Consider the following 10,313-nt stretch of genomic DNA (forward strand, 5'->3'; position numbering starts at 1 on the left):
GATGGCTGGATCTACTGAACGCTAATTGAACGTTTTGTACTTCAATTGGAGAATATTAATCTCATGATACAGGGGTTATGGAAAGGGGGTATTGTGGGGTAAGGGGTAAGGGGTAAATATTCTTTTTGGTTTTTAGTTTCCCTAGAAATTGCATCTCACCATTCAGTTTCGCTGCCGTCAGCAGGCAAGTGTGAGCGAGATCGCGATCAACCTCGGGTTTTGCATCCCAACGATTATTATTATATTTATTCCCTGAGCGCGGAGATAGGAGAGAGGTGGGGGGGTGGGGGATTGACAGTAAGCAGCTGCAGACAGAAAATAGAGTGCTCGATTCTGTGAACGGAGAGGAGAAACTGCTGAGACTTGGGGCTTGGGCAAGAAGCGTCAACGATTTTAGCACCTAAGTGGAGCCAGCCACCCCCCCTTTGGGCTGCCGATTCCCATAAGCAGATTTTGCAGATGGCTGAGCCAGCAGCTTCGGCTCCGTGGGAGAATCGGAAAGAAATGGTCATGGGTCCAGCCAGCTCCAAAAACCAAACAGAATCGGAGACTAAACCAAAAAAAACAATCGTTTTGCAATCGCGACGATGATGATGAGGCGTTGATGCTGCTGTTGCTGCTGCTGCCGATGCCGATGCTGGGGAATCATACGAAACACCTCCTTGGTGGGCTGGCCACTGGACCCGCTCAGGGGCAGTTTTTGGTTTTATTTTTTGGGAACACCTAGGGAACATAAATGTAATGCCATTATCTAAGGAAATCTGCAGCGGAAAACATAACTCAAAAATACACACGACAAATACAAGTTAAATGTAACAAAAACGAATGTTTTTTCATTCAGAGCAAAGGGGAAAACAGCAACAACGAGAAAACATAAATGAAATAAGATATTTTAAATTAATTGTCGGCGAGTTGGACAGGGACAGGGAACTGGAACGGGAACGGGAACGAGCAGAGCAGAGCAGAGCAGAGAACCCAAAAGTAGTTCTTTGGGGACAGACTCGGGATGCACGTGACCGACCGGCCACACCACGAGCAGAGGGTACGAGTGTATTCCACACTGAACACTGAACACTGAGCACTGGGAACAAAAAGCAACAACAAAATAAACATTTAGATTAGATCAGAGGCAGGCGCAAAAGTTCATTCAGCAGGAGCCAGGTGGGGCAGTGTCTGAGTCTGAGTCTGAGCAGCACGAACAGCATCGACTTATGGGATACCCAGCAGGGTGAAAGTATCGGAGTTCCCTGGGAGTATCAGCGGGAGCATAAACAGATATCTAAATTGTATCTCTAGAAAACTAAATAGTTGAAGTAATGAGTCCAACTGTCATGAGTGCGTATCAATGCGGATAGTAATAATATTTGTTTATTGTTTCCTTACGCTAGAAATTGTTGGATGAGAAGCCAAATTAAGCCCCGCTCGAATATGGCCGCATTGGTGGGTCAGCGAAGGGGCAGTGCAGGGCGGCGAGGGGAGAAGAAATATCAACATTTCTCATAGAAAGACATAATTTTCAATTTAATAAAGGTCAGGCCAATAAAAACCTATCAAAACTCAAGATAGATGGGCTCTACGTGCACCTGAATTGGGCAGCCAGCAGACGGAAGGGTTGCCACGGGAAGGGGCTACAAAGTGCACGTTGGCTGAATGCAAAGTACAGCAGGAGCGAGGGAGAAGGATGGTGTGTCCCATGAATGGTGGCGCGCATAGTTTCATGTGCGCCTCGGACCTGGCCAATATCAGTGCCCAGATCAGAGAGAAAGAGAGGCTGCAGCAGGGAGAGGACACAATAAAATCAAGGTGATAACCATCTTTAATGGGGGCCCAGGCTGAGAATGATCTCTCTCTCTCTCATTGTCTCTCTCTCTCTGTCTCTCTGTCTCTCTATCTGTGGCGTATTAAATTGTTGAATCAGTCACTGGGGAAGAACACGGAAAATAAGCGCTGAGCAGACAAATCGGAGCACGTACACAGAGTCCGAAATTAATGACAATTGCTGATTGTGTGCGATAAGCCCGATTCGGGTACTCAGGGAAATCGCGACCCAGCAGCAGCAGCAGCAGCAGCAACAGAGAGCTGAGAGCCGAGAGCCGAGAGTTGAGTGAAGGTGCGCAAGAAGATCCCTGCCAGGCGATAAGGACTGGATCTTTAAATGGAGATGGAGATGGAGAATGGGAATGGGAATGAGAATAGGAGCAGGGACAGGGACTGGTGAGGAGTGAGGGATCAAGAGCAGCGACAAAAATGTCTTGTCGTAAAATGGATTTTTGTGCGGTTGATGCTCTTTTTGTCTGTAGCTGTAGCTGTTGCTGCAGCCAAGGCAAAGGCAACGGCAACGGCAAAGGCAAAGGTGAGGTAGGATGACCCACACCGAAGAATTATTATATGTCTCATAAAATATTTGAACAAGTCTATAAAAGCTGCGATATGCGCTTCCTCGGCTGTGAGTGCGACGACTGCAAGTGAAGATGATCGTAAAAGGAAATTGTTTGGACACTTTAATGTCTCTCTTTCGCTGAGACCGATAGAAAACAGAGAGCGGGAAAGAGTCCGTGTTCCAAGTAGCTCCACGGCGAAGACAGAGCAGATATGTACATATGTACTGTCTGCTCTGTCTGGCATACGGACTCCTCTGCTTTGTGTGCGCTGTAATTGATATGGCGCCAGAGAATTAGCTGGAAGGATGGGGGCCACACAGGGCGACGTGCATGGAGGGAACTGTGAAGGAAAACCATCTCGATATTTTGTACTTTCAATTTGTTTGTATTTGAATATTTGATTCATAAAAAAATCCTATCCTATAAGGTTGTGTGATATTTAATCTATACATTAGTTTGGCTTGGCAGGGGGTGGTTTTGGGGAGTTTGGGAGGATACACAACATTTCGTTGGATTTCATAGCGTTGATTGATGTACATAAATACTCGTAGGTTATGGTTTCGTGCATGGATTCGGGGGTACATTGCATTGGAATGGAGCTTTATCATATATTATCACAGCATCGTAATACAAGGAAGCGGTTGGTAATCGATAAAAACTGATCTTAGGATCTAGCACAATGTGCGGCAGATCTTGGCGAGTTGTCATAATAAATAATACAATGAGGCTTAGATCTATTCAAAAAAAAAGGAAATACGCGCATTTTCTATATCTAGAAATAAAATAAAATAAAATAAAATATATGTCTTAGGTGGTAGAGGAGGGAGGTACATATTTTTCTCCACGGTTGTCTCTTGTTTTGATCGGGGACTTGTGTGAGTTTTCATCCTGCGACTGGATCGCTTGTGATTCGTGACTGGTGATTCGTGACTTTGATTTAATAAATAGCGAATGGTTAATAAATATCAATGTCTTGGGGGTGGTGGAATGAGCCTCGTTATGGAGCGGAGGTTTCTCTTGTTGCTCTCTCTCTCTCTCTCTCTCTGGTTCTGTTCTTTTCTGTCTGCTCTCTCCTTCTTGTGGTCCTTAATTCGATTGTGTCCTGTTCCGAACTTGGCTTGGCTGCCTCCGTTTGAGGGTGTTGCCCTGCCTCTGACTCTGATTGCGGCAGAGCTGCTTGCGCTGCCTGGCGAGGATCTTCCAGGCACTGTTCAGGTACTGCACGTACTCGAACTTGACGAAGCGCGCGTCCACGGCCAGCTGCACGGACTGTGTGGGCTGTTCGGCGGGCAAGCCGCGGGCTGAGAGTGTCGCCTCGTGGTGCAGCTGGACAAGCGGCGTCTTGAACTGCTGCAGGCGTTTCTCCATGAGCTCTCGGCTCAAGATCTTCCTGCGTAGGAGGGGCACGGTGCGGCGACCGTTCTTCTGGCCAATGCCGGCGTACAGCCGGTTGGTGGCGTTTATGGCCACCTCCACACTGCACAGTACGTGACGGGCGCTCTTGCGCAGGCGTCCCAGCTCTGCGGACATCACGCTCTCGGTCTGTGTGTTGGAGTAGTCCCAGTGCAGCTGGGCATGGCGCAGGTAGCTGAAGGCCCCCACGTAGAACTGCAGGTCCCGATGCACGTGGCGCAGGTTAAGCTTTAATAGAACAAATGAAAAGAGGGGGAGGTTAGTGTGTGTAGGAACATCTCTTATAGTACTTATACGCTATGTAAATTATCTCTATCATTTAGCACCACAGCCCACCCCCCTCCCGCCCCTTAGGAAACCCTGATAAAAGCTCGGGGTTGATTGAACTCGTCGCTAATGACGGTCCGTTCGCGCAGGTAGCGCTCATATCTTTTTATCAGCTGAAAGTGAAAAGCGCTCTCCGCTCTCCACTCTCCACTCTTCACTCTCCGCTCCCCACTCTGTGCTCTCCCAACGAGCTGGGAGCTGCGCTCTCAGGCAGCGCTGCCGTCTAACTGTTATTCGCCGTCGGCTCGAGTGAGTGGCGTCCATCTCGCTCGTTTCATTCATGTGCTCGCGCGCTCGCGTTTCGGGGAATCCACACGACTGGCCTTCGCTGGAATGAATCACAACCGTTCGGTGTTGCTCTCCCGCCCCTCCGCTTCGTCTTACTCACACGCTGCCTGTGCCGGTGCCGGTGCCGGTGCCGCTGCCTGTGTGAGTGTGTCATTTACAGCAAAATGAGCGTTGAAAACTGCTCAAACATATCATCGTTAGCTCTGTTCCCCTTCCCACTCCGCCCCTGCTTTGGCGTTCCCCTCTCTGGATCATGCTCTGCTATCAGTCGAATATGTGCGAATGTACATTCATGCATACAATCTGTGAGTCGCGCGCGCGCTATTTAGTGACGTCAAAAGGCCGTCGGTCGGTCGTTCGTTCCCTGGTTATATTTACATACAAGTATCAAAACACACTCATGCTCATATTACGAGTGCGAATGTGCGAGTATTTCCCCAGCAGTGCAGGGAATGGGCATGGGAAACGGGCATGGGACTGGGACTGGGACTGGGACTGGGGCAGGGTGCCTATAAATAGAGTTCTGCAATCAGTCTTGACACCTTCGTCATCGTTTCGGTTTCCGTTCCGTTTGGATTGGTTTCGACTTCGTGTTCTCGTGTTCGGCTTTTGCCAGGGCTTTGGCTTTGGCTTTGGCGGGGTCGCCGCCGCCGCCGCCGACGCCTCCGCCGCCACTGTCAACAATTAGTCGGCACAATCGGGCGGCCACTCCGTCATTGACGTAGGTAGCTTCCAATGGCCAATTGTAGGTGATTTCTGGCTAATTATTTACCCAAGTTGGGTGAAGTCGCACAGATTTGTGGTATTTTTCCCACTCTGTGACGACAATTGAGAAATTTCAGCGAAAGCCAAACCCTGCCTGCTCATAGCCACAAACTGATGAATGAGCAGATGAATCAATGAATGACCAAAGTGAGGCTGTCGGCTAAGTTTAGACCTGAACTTTGGGATGAGTCGCTTTTTTTGTTGTTGTTTGTACCCTGAAATGGCTCACATGGAGCTTTTTCGCCAGCTTAACTACAGTCTGGCAGAGCCCCACACACACCCAGAGACAAAGTTCAAGTGCCGGTGTCTCACCGAAAAATCGTAATGGATCCACCAGAGAGAACCGCGCTCATCTGGTTCTCTGCAGATAATTCTGTCTTGCACCTCACAATTAGCACTTTAATCCGTAGCCCAGCAACCGAGAAGCAATCTCACCTGAATCTGCCCAGCTCCCAGCCCTTGTGAACCCGCCGTTTTCCGACTTGTGATGATGGGCGCAATAAGTCTTATCGCTGGGAGTGTTGCTCATGCGTTTTGGAGCAAATAGTTCTCGAAAATTACTCCTACTTTGGGGCTCATCTCAGAAATGTTACATAAATGAAAGAACTAACTGAATGTTGTACGTTTCCGCTCTGTGTACAGCGGCTCTTACAATTCAAAAACTCGAATGGTCTTCGCTTATGTTTGTTGTTGACTTATCAAAAGTGTAAATAAAATATTCTGCTTTATTGTGTGTTGTGTTTATGCAAACAATTAGTCGCTTCGCAATGAGATCCATCCCCATTCGCAGCCTCAGTTCAAGCTCCGGTCCCGGTACGGGAGCTCTAATAAAACGTGAGGAGCGATCGCTTCATCAAGGTCGAATTGGATGTACATACACACACACAGACAGGACCGATTTGTTTTTGCAACCATCTAAACAATCGCCGAAGTCGCGCGCACTCCGTTCATTTTGCTCTTAATCTTAATGCGGTTTTGTTTTGCTTTATTTTGGCTGATCATTGGGTGCCGTTGATCAGTGTCGTGCTGTTGTTATTTGCCAATGCAAATCGGGAGCTAATGGGCCGTGCCGAACCGTGGCGTGAGGCGTGAGGCGTGCGACGTGTGCCCGAAAAACAGGTGTAGCACAATCAATCGAAAAGAGGCCCCTCTGAGTTCTAACATTGAACAATCTATGGGGTACAGCGAACTGCTGGAGAAGCCCTCGCCCGTTCAGTGGAAGCTTTCGCACGATTCCCTCTCATAATGCTCATATGATCGAGGCAGCGCGCTCGAACTTGTGACGATCTGTTTTTTGCACCTACGCACGGGAAGTGCCGCCTCGAGACCGGGGAAAGGGCCGCCGCTCACGTGACGGACCATTTCTTATCCCCATTCGCTTCCCTGGCAACAGTGGATGGATTATGGCGAGAGCTTACCTGGCTACTACTCGCATTGAGGCGTGGCAAAAACTTGTAGGTTCCACTGTGCAGCGCCCACTTCCGCTGCTGCGAGATGTCGATGGCCTTGGTGATGGCCGTGTCCTTGTTCTCCGCCCGCAGGCTACGCAGCTCGCTTCTGGTGTGGTTCTGTAGCGCATGGATAACCTAAAAGAGGTCCGAGATGTCATGATTAGATGGGAGCACAAAGCCAAGTGAATACTTTAATTACTTAAAATTTACTTTAGTTATAAATTCGATTTTTGTATGCAATCTGCAGGACATATTGTGATCTTGAACCTACCAATTGGCGCTTTTTGCAGCGTTTTGTTGAGCGCACCCAGTCCTCGGGTCCCGTCCAGTTGCCCCCGCACGTATTTTCCCAGTCCAAACGGGCGATGCTGCCGTTGAGTTCCCTCTGGAAGCGCTGCCGAAAGTTGCCCGGATTGTGTCGCTTCTGGAGGCGTTTGGGCGTGTCTGATGGCGGGGCAAGGTGTTTTGCACTGGGTAATGGTGATGACTGCGTGGGTGTTGGGGCGGCTTCGATGCCCCCGCCGCCGCCGCCGGGGTGGGCGAACTGCTGCAGCTGGCACATGAGAACGGCGAGCGTCAGCAGCGAGCCGATTCTGTGGAGACGACTTCTGCTGGCCCCGAGCGTGGATACTCTTTCCCGCGTGTCTGCCGTTTTGCTCTTTCGGTTGTCGCTGCTGCTGCTGCTGAGGTCGAGCGGGCAGGCAGCTGTACTCTGTTGGTCAAAGAGAGGAGCGGATAATAGAAATAGATGAGATAAGAAAGAGTTAGAGAGAGAGCAACAGAGAGCGAGAGAGAGAGAGAGAGTTCGTTCGGGGGAATCCCTGGCAGACACAATCGCAATTGTTTGGGGGGCCCGAAGCGTGCCTTTTGCCTTTGTGAATGTTATTGCTGCTCTCGGCTATTGCCCTGCGTGTACATGTGTGTGTGTGTGTATACTTTGCTTTGCTGTTGCTTTCTTTATCAGGCTGACATAATTATTTAAAATTAAAACAACAATTTCTTTATTTGGCATTTTTCTGGCTGAATCATGGCCGGTGGTGGGGTAGGCCCAGTCGGCACACACTCGCACACCCGTACAGACATTCAGCCAAATACGCACACTCATACCACAGCGGCGGTTTGTCTGTCCGTCCGTCTGTGTCTGCACTACGCTACATGGTCAGCGAACTTTGGTTTCTTTTGCAACATTTTGTGAAATACTCGTGGCTGTCCCGTCCCGTCCCGTGCCGTCCCGTGCCATCCCTTTCCCTACCCAGATAATTCGCTGTCGTCGCACACTGACGCATCGCCGGCAAACTACCAAAACCTCACCCACCCACCAAGCCAAGTCCACAGTCCCTGCCCAGCACTGCCCTGCCCTGCCCTGAACGTAAACGTAAACGTGTAAATTAATTTCACATGTTTCGCCTCTTCTGTGATTTCTTTTGTGAGTTTTTTGTTGTCTGCTTGCTGATGGAAAAGCGCTTATAGTTCAAACACACATTTGATAAGGATTTTCACTCCCAAATGTGTTTGTTGTGTGTCCGTTTGAAGCATGTGCTGAGCGGACACCCAGCTAAGGCGATATTCGTTGACCCCCTCGCTGTTTCCGTCATTTCACCACTTTGTTTCTGTATTACAGCACAGCTAGGGACTAAGTAATCGCATGACCATTGATTGGCTTGCTTTATGCATCTGCATGCACCTGCTCGTCCACGTCCGCCTCCACTTAAGTATCAGAAGGCGAGGCACGCACCAGAGCGGTTCCGCTCTCTGCGACCTGCACGATCACAACTTTGTTTTCCTTCAGCACTTCTTCCGCATAACAGAAGCCAACATAAGCTACAGAATTAGTTAGGAGTACTCACCATTTACACATAAATTTTGTATGTGTGGAGGAGACTCTGCGGAAATGTCCCTGGCTGAATCTTTTGGCACTTTTCGGTAGAGTTTTGATTTGTTTTGGCGAAAGTTCGAGAATGCAACGCAAGATAAGTCCACTCAGAACCGAATAATATAAACGAACAAAAAAAAAAGCAGAACAAAAAGTAACTGTAGCTAATGATTCGAGAGGAGTGAGAACTCGGCACGCGGGCAAATCAGAATCGAATTTCCGATGATCTGTATCTGTATCTGTTTCTAAGAGATACTCCTCGAGTGGATGGCACGCCAAGTGTCGACGCGTTGCCTTTGACTGCCTGCTTTGATTTGATTTGATTCCCCGGCGATCCGATCGAACTGCCCCGATGGCTCGATGTCGAAGTCGAAGTCGATGGCTCGATGCCGATGCCGATGCCAATGCCGAGAGTGGCTTTCTCGTCGTCGTCGTCGTCGTCGTGTTGTGTTTTCGCCTGAGACCGAAACCGAGACGGAGAGACGGAGACGGAGAGCTGTGTTTGCGAACTGAACTCTTCAGATACTATGAGCATACTAATGAGGAGGCGGAGAGTGGCCCCACCGCTCTGGCTGGCTCCAGAACTCAGTCCAAGTCCGAGTCGCTCTCTCACTCTCCCTCTCCCTCTCTCTACCTCTCTGTGTGTGAGTGAGCCAACGCTAGCTATGAGTGTGCAGTCTGTGCAAAAAGTAAAAGCGCTCAAAAGCAACTTCTGAGTGGCCAAAAAAAACGCAGGGAAGCCACAGCACTGCGGCAGCGGCTGGGACACGGCCTACGCATGGGAAGTTTTGCCCAATTCAATTTCAATACGAAGCGTAATGGGGGGGCTCCTCTCTCCCACTCCATACGAGTGCTCGCGATGACACATATTCGTGTGTACGTACGAACATGATCGATCGCCAGCTGCCTTGAATCAGCTGTTGATAAAGAACCCTCCTCCTCAGAGAGCGCCGTTCCACTCTCTGCTCTCAGCCATGAGCTTCGTCGCGCTCACTCGCAGATAAACAAAAATATTTGCCGGCTGTAAGACTTTCACTAGTGGACAAGAGGAACGGGAAGCAGTAATCGTGCATTCGCAGTTCGTCTCACTTCCGAAGTTTTTGCACCCCCACAGCCACACACACGCACACACACGCACACACACACACACCACGAAGCGTAGTCGGCTCTCATGAATTTCAGTTATTTCCGTTTGCTTATTTCACAAGAAATATTACTCATACGCGGCGGCGTCTGTCGTGGTGCTTCAGTGACGACACGACTGGTAGGCAAGCTCGCCCGCTCGCTCTCACGCTCGCCGACACAATCAACTTGAATTCATTCATGAATTTGTTCACGCTACCTCTAACTATACATACCCCCGCCTCTGCCTGTGCCTGTGCCTCTGCCTCTGCCCCTGGCTCAGAATGCGGATACCCGCCCCAGCAACAGCAACAGCAACAGCAACAGAAACCGCAACAGAAACGGAAGGGCTTTGGGGGAAGCAGAGGAGGAGTCGGCGTTTTGCGGCTGATCTAAATTTCACCGCGTGCCAAAAACATGATCAATCGAATAGTTATTGAGCACTCATCATTACTCATGGGCAAAGAGTGCGAAGGTGTCGGTGTTGGTGTCGGTGACGGAGACATCGCCGCTCATTATCCGAGCGATTCCCACCAGACACATGGCAAGTGACGGTCAGGGCAGGGCAGACAGTCTATCAAGGGGTTGGACGTTTGGCCAAAATGTCATGATTGAGCCAATCTATTTATAAATTATTGTGTAGACAACATGCCAGGCCTGGCACGGATTTCCATTAGCGTGGATCTTCCGCTT

General features: G+C 49.6%; 1 protein-coding gene across 1 annotated transcript; it reads right to left on the reverse strand.

The window, feature by feature from the left end:
• Positions 1-2,857: 2,857 nt before the first annotated feature.
• LOC117891809 lies at positions 2,858-8,862 on the reverse strand. The gene is made up of 4 exons (XM_034797499.1): positions 8,473-8,862; positions 6,897-7,337; positions 6,593-6,760; positions 2,858-4,022 (listed from the first exon to the last, which is right to left on the reverse strand). Exons 1-4 carry the CDS (start codon positions 8,473-8,475, stop codon positions 3,468-3,470), a joined length of 1,167 nt encoding a protein of 388 aa, XP_034653390.1. The 5' UTR covers positions 8,476-8,862; the 3' UTR covers positions 2,858-3,467.
• Positions 8,863-10,313: the final 1,451 nt, after the last annotated feature.

Source organism: Drosophila subobscura, chromosome A (genome assembly GCF_008121235.1).
Source record: "Drosophila subobscura isolate 14011-0131.10 chromosome A, UCBerk_Dsub_1.0, whole genome shotgun sequence".
Lineage (NCBI taxonomy): Eukaryota > Metazoa > Arthropoda > Insecta > Diptera > Drosophilidae > Drosophila > Drosophila subobscura.